At 32.5% G+C, this 13,776-nt stretch overlaps 1 protein-coding gene and 1 long non-coding RNA gene across 2 annotated transcripts; one reads left to right on the forward strand and one right to left on the reverse strand.

The window, feature by feature from the left end:
* Positions 1-5: 5 nt before the first annotated feature.
* Positions 6-8,044, reverse strand: LOC132755737 (uncharacterized). The gene is made up of 4 exons (XR_009629249.1): positions 7,875-8,044; positions 3,876-3,956; positions 2,020-2,111; positions 6-26 (listed from the first exon to the last, which is right to left on the reverse strand). It is a non-coding gene; the product is annotated as an uncharacterized LOC132755737 (long non-coding RNA).
* Positions 8,045-8,170: 126 nt separating this feature from the next.
* LOC132755743 (BTB/POZ domain-containing protein 6-A-like) lies at positions 8,171-9,656 on the forward strand. Its single transcript, XM_060746658.1, has one exon. It carries the CDS (start codon positions 8,374-8,376, stop codon positions 9,391-9,393), a length of 1,020 nt encoding a protein of 339 aa, XP_060602641.1. The 5' UTR covers positions 8,171-8,373; the 3' UTR covers positions 9,394-9,656.
* Positions 9,657-13,776: the final 4,120 nt, after the last annotated feature.

A 13,776-nucleotide genomic window follows, 5' to 3' on the forward strand; every position in this document is an offset into this window, starting at 1 on the left:
CCCAGAAAACAAAATAAGTGATAGTCCTGAAAAAAATGACGAAGATCAGATAAAATCAAAGCACTGGAGGTACGATGCTTTCAATGCGGGGTAGGTATTGTCTTTAAATACATATAGATTAATTAAGCAACTATCGGTTCTTCTTGACCTTAAATCAGCGGATTTTACTGAGCTTTTAAATGGTTTTCATAATCATTTTGCAGACAAAAATGTATAGCTTCATTCAAATATATATGTTAAATAGGTTTATGAATTTCTGAATCACTCTACAAACAATTATTTTTAACTGTCTGATCCCCTCCGACGTTTCGAGGGGTTAAACGCCTCTTTATTAACCCCTCGAAACGTTTGAGGTTGGAAACTTTGTTGAGTAAATAGTAATGAATTTCTGAAATAACAAAGTAGAATTCTATGCTTAAATATTTAAACTATTTATCAAGAAAGAAAGGCAGACCAGTGTACAGATCAATTATGATTGGCCTAATTGTGGTGTTTGAAAGTGATGTGCATTTTTCTTTTTTTCAATCAGTACATATTTTGAAAATTTTCCCCAAGATGAAGAATGGTTTTGCCCAGAATAAAAGATGGACAGGTCAATTTAAGATATTTAGGTAGGTGTGAGTAAGCAGCTCTTATCGTTTGTCATATGCTTGTATTATCATCATAATCTACACTACAAAGTATGAAACTAAAATATCCGTTTCGGAGGGTTAAATGAGCCGCGCCATGACAAAACCAACATAATGGGTTTGCGACCAGCATGGATCCAGACCAGCCTGCGCATCCGCGCAGTCTGATCAGGATCCATGCTGTTCGCTTACCAACCCTACTACAAGTAGAGAAACTAATAGCGAATAGCATGGATCCTGATCAGACTGCGCGGATGCGCAGGCTGGTCTGGATCCATGCTGGTCGCAAACGCACTATGTTGGTTTTGTCATGACGCGGCTCAAATAATAAAAAGAATGTATTTCGAGCACAGAACATTATAATGATTTACAACGTGTGAATACGTTTGAACAATAATAAATGGCTAGTGTCACCTTTCTTTCAACGAAACTATAGACAGCATCATTATGCACGGGAAACTCGTTTTATATTGTATAACTTTAGTTTCATATGTCAATATATCGTATCATGTTATATTTGGCATCATTGTCATATAAAGCTTTTGTATTTTCTGCATAATTATATATAATAAAGACACCCCAACCACAAGAAAAAACAACTGTGTCACATTTTGTTCTATAAATCCATGATTTGAGGAAATAAATTCCGCATGTCATATCGACTTATTGAATTTATGTCGTCTGCCTTATTATATACAACCGACTTATGTGAAGTTTGGGAGAATAAAGCATGTTAAATGTTCATTATAAGAAGAAAGTAGCGCTGAATTTGAAATTACTTGATATAAAAGACATAAAAGTATCAAAATGTAAACAAAACAGTACTTTGACTTCCATGAAATGTAATTCACTATCATTGTACTATTTGTAAAGTACCATGTAGTACCTTGTAACAGAAGAAAAAGATGGTTGTGGGTAACTTTTTGGAAACTATATTATTTGGAAACTAAGCCATTTTGGTCATTCGTTTAAAGTATAACACTAAGAATTAAAATATTTTTAACATAATTATCTTAAAATAATTATCTTAAGCATAATTATGGTAATCTATATACAAATGTAGTATATTTAAAACATAATTATTTTAAACATAATTACAGACAAAAGGGTTTGGACCAAAAGTTATACCAAAATTACCAAGGGTCCTTCCGGACAGAACGATGTACAGACAAAATTATCGACAGACGGACAAAAACGCCATTTCAATATTCCGAAATATTAGCATAGCAATCAAAAGTAGTGTTTTGTACGTCTTTAGACAATTTACTGGCAATGACTATTGTAATTTTGAGAGAAATTCAATAATAATTGATTTTCTCTGTTGGAACATGTAAGTAATTATTATATAACAGTTAAATGTTAGTTAAGATGTGTCAGTATTGAGTCTTACCAGTTAAAGGACCGGCTTTCCTGACCTTGAACTTCTTATCAGATATCGTCCAACAGTTCCCATACTGTGATGTTTGATGTAGTTCAAAATGGCTGGGGATAAAATAGAAACAAGTTGTATCTTTTAAAATGATATTTGGCCGAAATATTATCTGGTTAACATGCAAAATTATGTTATTTCTAAGTTTTCAATACAAAAAAAAAGAAATGTAAGCAATGCTTGCATAACATTGACATAATAATTATTTCTTATGTTAAACTATAGCAGATCATTGATATAGAGGAGTTTTCAAATTATGACAATTTCTATTTTTGTTGTCCCTTTTACTTTTTTTTACGTTTGACTTAGTTTATAAATTTTGTAATAATTTGAAAAATAATCTAAAAGTAAAAGAACTATCCTCGTGCATGTACATTATATTTTAGAGCTATACTTTTCATTTTATTCTACAGTGGCAAAATTATCCCTTACATTTTATTGTAGATCTATTCTTAAATTTTGTAAGAACTTTCCTTTACATTTTATTTTAAAATGGTAATAACTATCCTTTACATTTTCTTTTAGAATGACCAATGAAATTCACCAATGAAAATTCTTCTTATATTCAGTTCTTCTCTGTTAATTTTACAGGAAGTCAAACTGATAATAGACGGATTTCGTCCGAAAAATTCATTTCTATAACGAGTGTATCATCATTTCTTCATCATTTAAAGAACTCTTGTTATTATCATCGCCATCAGCATCTTTGCTGTTGTTTTATTATACGCGTGAGTAATATGGTAGAACCATTGGTTCTTACGCTCTTACAAACCGACCAGCACATGAACCATTGGTTCTTACGCTCTTAAAAACCGACACAGCACATGAACCATTGGTTCTTACGCTCTCATAAAAAGACCCCAGCACATGAACCATTGGTTCTTACGCTCTCATAAAAAGACCCCAGCATATGAACCATTGGTTCTAAAGCTCTCATAAAAAGACGCCAGCACATGAACCTTTGGTTCTTACGCTCTCATAAAAAGACCCCAGCACATGAACCGTTGGTTCTTACGTTCTTACAAACAGACCCCATCACATGAAACCATTGGTTCTTACGCTCTTACAAACAGTCCCCAGCACATGAACAATTGGTTCAATATGCTCTTACAAACAGTCCCCAGCACATGAACAATTGGTTCTTACACTCTTACAAACAGATCCCAGCACATGAACCATTGGTTCTTACGCTCTTACAAACAGATCCCAGCACATAAACCATTGGTTCTTACACTCTTACAAACAGATCCCAGCACATGAACAATTGGTTATTACACTCTTACAAACAGATCCCAGCACATGAACCATTGTTTCTTACGCTCTTACAAACAGATCCCAGCACATGAACAATTGGTTCTTACACTCTTACAAACAGATCCCAGCACATGAACAATTTGGTTCTTTACACTCTTACAAACAGATCCCAGCACATGAACCATTGGTTTCTTACGCTCTTACAAACAGATCCCAGCAATAAACCATTGGTTCTTACACTCTTACAAACAGATCCCAGCACATGAACAATTGGTTTTACACTCTTACAAAACAGATCCCAGCACATGAACCATTGGTTCTTACGCTCTTACAAACAGATCCCAGCACATGAACAATTGGTTCTTACACTCTTACAAACAGATCCAAGCAAATGAACCATTGGTTCTTACGCTCTTACAAACAGACCCCAGCACATAAACCATTGGTTCTTACGCTCTTAGAAAAGACCACAGTGCATGAATCATTGTTTTTTACGCTCTCATAAAAAAAACCAGCACATGAACCATATATAACCAGAATAATACAAAGAGTTGTATACTCACTTCGCCGTGCATTTCCTGCCGTTAAATGTACATTCAACCAGCATATCCGCGATATTATGTCCTAAAATCTCTCTGTCGTATCTATAATTAGAAACAAAAAGTATATATAAAAGTAAGTTTAGAATATGTAAATGAAAAAAACTGAATTGAATCACATAAAAACCCACAGACACTTTTGTGTGGAAAGGACGGGTCAAACGTGGATTTAATACATGTTTAATTCATTCGTGGTTTGTTGTTATGTCTTATTTCTACCAATGTAAATTATTCATTCCATCACAAATCTTCCATAATAGACCAATTCACTTAAATGACACAACCTTCCAGATGAGTATGTGAAAGCAAATAATTGTCTAAAATACGCGAACATTACAATGACATAACTATGTAATTGGATACACGGAAAGTAACGAAATAAACATATCAATTACAAAATTGAATAATAGATGGTCATGGCTGCAATGTAAAATGATTACCTATAATTATGCGAAAAAAAATAGATTCCGGGACATTCTATATAGTTAAGAAAAAACTTCAGTCGTAAAGAATGATTGCATCATGGTTAGAAACTATTTTGTAACTGGAACAAAAAAGAATGTTGATGTTGTTAATTAAATATTTAAAGCGCTGTCTATAGAAAAATGCAAATTAATAAACAAATCTTCTAATTCGACTGCAAATAATCTTGCCAAACACGCCCGCTTAGCCCAAATGGGAACGCAACGCACTTGATTTGTAATCCAGGTCCCTTGTTCACAAAGATTTAAGAATCTGGATGCAAAATCAGGATCAAAATTTAAAACTCTAATATTCTTCATCGTTTATCCTCATATATTAAATATCTGATAAAACTGGACTTGCAATAGCAACTTTATGAAATTTTAGAATACATTTTTTGTTATTTTTGCAAGATACAGGAATTTTACAGTTGATCCAAATATTGATCCTGATCCTAAAATTGATCCTTGTTTTATCCGAATATTTTTGTAATTGTTTTGTTAATTGTTGATTTTATCCCAAAATAGTTTGCAAATCAGTAATTTTTACATTTTAATATTTTCCATTTAATTCTAGCAAAGCACGATTAATTTTAGTAACATAAAACAATGAAAATAAAATCAGGATCATTTGATCCTTATCCTGATCTTTTCTTAGCGAATGTGGGGCCAGGGGTCGCTGGTTCGATCCTCGGACAAAAACGGCGAGAAAGGTAAGATGGTGTAATACCGGCCAGAATGTGAAGAGTTTTAAAGTGACATTATGCCCACCCAAGGGTATATAGTCAGTGAACATGTGAATATATAAATAAGTTTTCATTTTGCAATAATTCCTTTTGATTTAATAATTCACTTCGCAAAACAATAAATAACGCACGGATCCGAAGGAATTTTCTGTAAATATCCATTAGAACTTACGTGTACCGTTCAGTTTATAAAAAGAGTACGGCAGTCTTTTTATATTTCAGGCAGATTTATAATTTTCTCCTAAACTTTTTCAAATATCACCTGTTGGTCAAACACCATTTTAACAGTCAATCTTTTGAATTATAAAGTCAATTCAGCTCAACTTGACTATGAAAATATGAGCATAATGTCACTATAAATAATCATAAAATTAATATTTTTTTGCACGCTGGTCGTACATGCAGTTTAAGAAGGCTCTAACATATTAGTTGCTGAATTTATTTGTATTTGTGTTTAAAATACCCTTAAACTTTTAACTGATTGCTCCAAATTCCTACCAAAGTAAGCCAACGTTTACAAAGTCAGTGGGGCAAAGGTTAATTTTTTTTTTTGATAAATGTGTTCATAATGGCATTTTGTATATCTTTACAACCTCAAAACGATGCAATGTAGACTTAATGGACACATGAATGCAGGCATCCGTATCATTGTTTGAAGTTGCAGTTTTTATCAGATTCATTTTCCTATTACAAACAATCTGCATGTTAAAAAAATATGGTTCAAATCTTATTGAAGAAGATTGAAAGTATAGTCAACTGTATTAAAGGGACTCCGCTGAGGATTTTTGATATGCCGTAATTGGACATATTTTTTTCCGAGATTTGTTAACCATTAGTAGTAGGTCTTAACTAATAATTAGTACGAACATTATTTACATCCTACACATACCCCGCTTTTTTCAGAATAATCATTGTTATTGTATAAAAAATGGCCCCAAAATGAAAAGCGTTACGAACGTTTTTCTGTTAATCGGCATGAAAACACACTAAAGAGCAATTTACAATAATTGTTTCTTTTAAGTCCATTTTTTATTATCTTTTGTAGTTTTTTTACCATTTTAAATGCTTCACTTAAAGATCCTGTAACACATTATTTTTATGGTTTTATATACAAATTATGATGCTCAAATTAAGATTTATCGATATTGTAAGTTTCAAAAAACATTATTTATAAAGATATTACCGAATTTAATATTTCATGTAAATAAAGGGAGGTAATTAGAATTTAGTTTTCTATAAATTCTAAGTCAATTTTTCCAATAAGAAATGAATGCATATAGTTTAATGATTACCTTAAATATGTACAAATATTTGCAATACATATTTTACATATTCTTCCATGTTTGAAAATTGACAAAGTTGCATAATTACATACACATATAATTCAATGAAGAGTGGTATGCAATCTCAATTACAAAACATACAGGATCTTTAATCTTTGTAAAAATATGAAATGTTATGTTTTAAGGATTTTGGACCTCATTTCTAAAAGACGATGCAAGAGATGGGACATAATTTTACTTACGTACATTTATTTATATTTTGCACTATTGCCGCTATCTCTACAGTACCGCTGCTAAATGTCTCAAAGTATTAAGCCGTTAAATGCCGCAATCATGGTGTTAAATGTCGCACCATTTTCAGTTTCAGTTTCAGTTTTTATTAAACCAAGGCATATAATATGCAACTGGTTATAACAACAAACAAACAGAAAAATAACAGTCAAAAATCACTAATAGCACAATATAAAAATACAATTATGACTAGCTTAATAAACAAAAAGGATATCATATTGTTCTCTTACCGTTAAATGCCACAACATCACCGTTTAATGTCGTAATATCTCAATTCAGGTAAAACAACTCGTATTGTGACAATATTAACGTTATGTAGGTACTCTTGAGATTATAGCTATCTATTAGTTAGGAAAAGATTTGCTATGATGTACAAAGTAATTGATTGCAATTGAAGTCATCTTCGTCGGTATTGTAAATTGACAACCATTACTTATGTCAAAGATCCCTTTGGTGATATAACAAACGTTTTTTTTTAATCTAACAACCCAGTTGTCGTGGATTTGAACTACCACATCAGCTTGACATGGATCTAGCACACCGAAAGTTTATTCTAAAAAGATTCAATTAAGATCAGATTTTTTATATTTTTGCCTGCGGTTTTATTTGTATTACAGGTTTTCTACTATATATATGTTATCATTTTGACACCGTCAGTTAACAGTTTTACAAATTTCGATGATGCAATCAACAGTTAAGGTTACGTATGCAAAATATCAACCCAGTTTGTCGTTTAGTCGGCAGATAAATCGGGACATTCTTTTATGATTAAAAATTACTAAATATGTACAAACATTTACTAAATGTTCATTGTAATTTGATAAAACCAGTTAACTTAATTTCAGCAGGAACATACATCTTGCGACATCAAACGGTAGTGTTGCGACATTTAACGGCAAGTGAAAATCATTCGATATGTAATGTTACTACTGTTATTGAGCGGCAGAGAAATTTTGCGACAATAAGCGGCGGTTGCGACATTTAGCGGCAATGGTGCGAGATTTAGAGGAAAGTGCGACAATGCGACTTTTAGCAGCGTTTGAATGTAATGTTATCACTGACATATACATGTATCTCCTGCCTGAGATTATCCTAATATCTAAACCTAAAACTATGTTGTGTTGCTATAAAAATATGAATACAACTATAAGATTTGCTTCAGAGGATCATAAAATATATTACTTGTCTATATCCATAAATTGCTCTGTGACGGTTTCCCTTATGACAGTTTGATATTCTTTATTCCCGCCATAATAGAATTCATCGTCATAGTATTCGTCCTCATAATCTTCGTCATCATCGTAATTTGAAATATTGATTTTCTTTTCGTACTCTTCGATATATCTTTTTCTTCTGACCTGGAATGGTAAAATATTAAAGTTTCTGATATAAGTAAATGAGTAAGAGGTATAACCTTTAGTAGTTCGAAATTTAAATCCCCTTTTTAAATATACATGTGTCGGACTAAAACCATAAACTGTATACTTTCATTTTTATTCACTATATAATCACATGTTTCTGATCTCTCCCTATTAGGACTAATATGTATTTCAGTCATTCACCAACATCGTCTTTATAGCACATCTTTTATTTCATCTGATTATACTGTACGCAAGTTTTACCAATTATTGTTGACAGGTTCTTATATACAGAAAGGATTGACATAGCTCCGGACACGGTGATGGCGCTCATGTACACAGCCAAGAAATATGCTGTAGAAGGACTGGTAACTAGATGCAGAGAATACTTGGAAACGAAGATTACATGTGACAATGTATGTACAATATTAGAACAGGCCCATATGTTTGATGAGAATGAGCTACGAAATCATTGCTTCATTACAATTTTCTCCAACAGCATGGACGTTCTGAAGAGTCCACTAAAGGATTATCAAAGCCTATGCTTTGATTGCCTAAGGAAATTACTGCAGTCTGATAAATTGATGGCGAATGAGGAAACCATCTTCATTGCTTGTTTGAATTGGGCAGAAAAACAATGCCGTTTAAAGAGTTTAGAAATAAGTGATGAAAACATGCGTGAAGTGTTGGGAGAAATTCTGTATCTAATACGATTTCCAAATATGGACCAAAGAACGTTTACTGATCTTGTCTCTGGCACAGGATTGCTAACTTCGGATGAAAAATTAGCGGTTTATCGGCAGTTTTGTAGATATCCACGTGATGGCGACACGACGACAGTTGGACTAAGATTTCCTTCAAAACCTCGCAATGCTACTGAGATATTCAGGGCAAGTCGTTTTAAAGAGGTTCTTGGGGGAATATTTGATTTCTGGGACAACAACGATAATGACTGTGATGCTATTTCTTTCAGGTCATCACGTGATATTAACCTAATAGGTGTATCATTATACCGTCCTTTCCCAGATGGGATTATTCGTGGTAGTGTTAAGATATATGACGAAAGTAACTGGTGCATGGCAAAACTAGAGAACCTAGAAATAGTGTGTAGGGATGGCGATGAAACAACAATTGATATAAAATTCAAAGGTAGTGAAAAGATACAACAAAACAGGTGGTATACTGTTACACAACAAATGCAAGGATCCAGATCATTCTATGGAAATAGCGGGCAAAAACAGGTTCAAGGAAAAGGCGTAGTAATATCGTTTAGACGTAGTCCGATGGACAAAAACAAGACAGATGTTGATTCTGGTCAAATACCGGCTCTTCTTTATTCGTAAGGAACTCTTAAAAAAAGAACGACATGTTTAAATATGTATTCCTTTAAATAAACTTATGAATCTTTGAATACAGATATTTCAACCTTTAGTTGTTATATTTGGACGATTTTTTACATAAACATATGCGTTGGTCTGTAATAATTTAAGCAACTATACAATTTGATCTGTAAAGTATTTTTTTCAGCAAATAAGTGTATTGTTGTAAATACAAGAAAAATACCATATATGGAAACAAACACAGAAAATTAATTCATGAATGATATGGATGCATGCACTTCACTTTGAAAATAACAATACCGATCACCTGTCTAATATTTTGTCCTAACCCGATAAGCAAGTATGCCTATAGAATGGGCTCATAAGACTATGCTCAAACGCGACGTATCTCATATAGATATTGTTTTCAGGATAATACCTCTCGTCTTACAACTGCATCTTGTCATTATCATCATGTTTGCTAAGTTTTAAATTGATAACTTTTATAGATTAAGATAAGCATTTTCGACACAAAGTTTAAAAGGAGTATAACTCTTAAACAATTATGTTTGCCTTAAAAAACTACGCATTGTCACGACAGTTTCACGTGAATGTCCTTGATAGTTTTGAAACCAATTTAATTCATAAGAGGGTTATAAACAAAGGGACATGACTCCGAAAAGAAGCTTTCAGAATATTTTCTCTTGATTTTTGTTTTGGCTTGTTATTATTGTGTCATGTTGATTCCTTAAGTTAAAATCATTTCTACAATTTTGACAGAAATGGTTATACCTTTAATACTTTATGGTATTAAGCATATTGCCCGTTGTGCTAGACTGCACCTTGTCATAATAAGTTTTGTATTGATACTTTATTAGGTGTTTGAGTAATGGGTTGCACTAAAGTTGTTTGCACAAGACGGCACAGACGACGACGACGCAGCCATCAACTTTTTTTCCATATTCGACAAGCAAAAAACACATGCAATGCAGGTCTTTATTGAATTGCTAATAATTTCAGATTCATCAGATAATGGTTAAATCTGCATCCATTCATACTTCGACGGATTTTCTTATGTATTTTCTTATTATTCTATGAACTTGCAGTTACATAAAATCAGCTTGTCAAAATTTCAGATTTTAAATTTTGAAATTATTAACAAATTTTTCATAATAGTTTATCTTTTTTTTTTAATTACGAGTTTTTTTCATAACTATCAACATTTTGTCGATTTATCTGTGGTATTTGTCAAATTGCATGTAATAATTTTGTATTTTGGTGTCATTGTAGAAAAAAGAAAAGATATCTAAAAAAAATAATAATGTAAATGTGGGAGTTATTTTTGAAAGACTACAGTTTTACTCAAATCTTGTATGTCAATGTCAATATATGTTTACATCGTATCAGAGAGACATAAAAATGGAAATATCGTGTGAATCGCTTTGTCATGTTAAAGATGGTCTATATTTGAGTCACAATACACGATCAACCAGCAAATTACTTGTATTAATAAGCGATTGCCTGCCAGGTAGTTTTCAATAACACAGAAAGCCCCATTACGCCAATTTATTCCCCTTCCAAATAACTTCAAAACATAATTTATCAAACATTTTGTTGAGAAATGCCTCCTATTTTGTAAATAATTATCAAAATCATCATCAGATGAAGGTTTTTTTTAATTCTAACATTTATGCATAGTAGAGACGCAAACTTATTTGAAATAGGAAAAAATGACGTATTTTCAAACAGTGGGGTAGCAATTCTATTGCAAGTCACATTATGCCTTATAAAGCCATTATTTTCAAATCCTTGAGAAATATCAAATGCGTTTAATAATGTTTTAATAGTTGATGTAGAGCATAATATTATAAGATGTTTATAAACTAAATGTGCAGTAATGTGTCGTTAGGGTAGCAAAATGTAAACAAAAGCAGTCTTTTTAACTTACATACAAAATATTGATATACTTTGTTTATACCAATTGCCAACAGAGTCAAAGAAATGAAATCAGAAATTCATGACGTTGAAAGAGTCCTTTACCCCTTGATGGATTTCCATTTAACATGGATCATGTTTACCTAAGCATTGCAATGGGTACAACCCATGTCAAGGTAAAGACACAGTTCAAATACCAAATAATACTTATCAAATCTTTTAATTTGAATTATTGTTTTACCTTGATTGAAATGTTCACATTAACAAGGCAATATTCAGAACACATGCCATTTCTGTGCAGAATTAAAGTCACTTTTGAAGTTAATGTTTTCATTTAAAATATTTATAAAGTATACTACCAAATAGGCTGTTACTGTAATGAAGCAAATCTCTTCACCATCTTCCGTACCATTTAATGTGCAGTACAACTCAAATGTTGGTTATGCCAGACTATTAAACTATACAACAATGGGTCCTTACATATATCTTTGATTCTTACCAGCGTCTATTGCTAGAAGTAAAACTAAACAAGGATACAGAGCCAACGATGTTGACTACACTTTCACAAATTTTGATGCAAATACAAACAGCTTCTTGTCTTCTTTGTCAACCGTGATAATAACAGTTAAATGGCCGTTATTCGTGGTCTCTTGAAACAACAGATCATATCTCAGTAGTAAAATTAAATAACAGAGTAGATTACATTCATGATAAACACGGTGTGATGACATTTAGATTTCCAGTTGGTTGAAATATTTGATACCCACAGGTTAACCTTTTCAAATGGATAAATAAAACATTTTTCCTCAAAAATTAATCACTTGGTAAAACTTGTTATTCACTGGTCAACTAACATCATATTATCGTATGAAATGCAAAAGAAGCATTAAGCCATCATCATCAACAGTATTATGATTTAAATTTAAAAAAATCTTGATACTGAACGACACTCACTCATATGACATATATTGGTGTTTTACTATAAATTACTATATTTCTAATGTAATGCTTGTGATTCATATGAAAAATGTCAGATAAAGTATGCCTTTTATTTAATTTGTTGCTTTGTTCTGAGAGTTTAGATAAACAGTAATATTTTTTGTAACATAATACTAGTTTTAGAACTCATTTTCTTCTTGTCTAATAGAACTCAAAATTTGAAGAAGAAAAGAAAACAATTGAAAATAACCTAACCCAGATAAAACCGTATGTTAGGATTGTAAAGATAAGTTTATGATTGTTGACATGAAGCTCATTACTATAACATCAGTTTTTTTTACCATAGTTTAGTTGTGATTATTAGTTTTATTGCACAGGTTCTCTAAATCTAGATCTAATAAATACATGTGTTAAACCGGGCTAAATATTGTCATTTTTGAAAATATTTCACCATGCTTGAGGCTACGATATTTTTTATTATTATTTTTGAGACAATACAAGAAAATGATAATGGCCTGTTTTTGCTGGGTTGAAAACTTGATTTGCCCTTGTTGATCTTTCTTTCCGTTTTCTTAATTTTTGGGACTTTCTTTGGAAATACTAGCTAATTTTTCAATCCTTAGGGACAATATCTGTCAGAGAATCGAGGTAATATTAAGGTACAGTTCTTTGTTACAACGACCTTTTAAATTCTTTAAATTGAAATGTTTAGTTGAGGAGGTTGTTTGGGGTGGGGGGCTTACCAAATTTGAAGAAATCTGATTCAAGAAAAGGGATTAACGGCGTGAGAAAACCGCTGAAACTGTTTTTAGTGCATTTTCTTAATCAGAATTGTCCTCGTAATCAAGAGCGGATAAACTTTACGGTTTTGTTATGTTTAACAATGTATAAAATATGCATCCAAAGTGTTAAAATTCTCTGCTGGTATGCTCTGCTGGCTAAGCAATTTGGCAGGACATTCTAAAATATAGTGTAAAACTGCTCTGCTGGTATACTCAGATGACTAATCAATCTAGCAGGACATTTCAAAATATGGTGCGAAAAATGCTCTGCTGGTATGCTCAGCTGGCTAAGCAATCAAGCGAAGCATTCCAAAATATAGTGTAAAATGAACTGCTGGTATGCTCAGCTGGCTAGGCAATCTAGCAGGGCATTCCATAATACAGTGTAAAAATGCTCTGCTTGTGTGCTCAGCGGGCTAAACAATCTAGCGGGGCATTCCAAAATATAGTGTAAAAATGCTTTGCTTCATTGCTCAGCTGGCTAAGCAATCTAGAAGGGCATTCCTAAATATAGTGTTAAAAATGCTCAGCTGGCAAGGCAATCCAGCAGAGCATTCTGAAATATAGTGTAAAAATGTTCTGTTGGCAAGCTCAGCTGGCTAAGCAATATAGCAGAGCTGGAATGCTGAGCTGTCTATGCAAACAAGCAGGGCATTCTTAAATAAAGTATTAAACTGTTCTGCAGAAATTCCAAGCTGACAGAGCAATCTAGCAGGGCATTCTTAAATGCAGAGTAAATATTCTTCCTCTT

The sequence above is a fragment of the Ruditapes philippinarum genome, unplaced genomic scaffold (assembly GCF_026571515.1).
Source record: "Ruditapes philippinarum isolate M1 unplaced genomic scaffold, ASM2657151v2 ctg3340_1_1_1_1, whole genome shotgun sequence".
Taxonomy (NCBI): Eukaryota; Metazoa; Mollusca; class Bivalvia; order Venerida; family Veneridae; genus Ruditapes; species Ruditapes philippinarum.

What these genes read in the sequence shown, in the direction of transcription:
- LOC132755743 (XM_060746658.1), top strand. Translation starts at nt 8,374, where the DNA reads ATGGCGCTCATGTACACAGCCAAGAAATATGCTGTAGAAGGACTGGTA.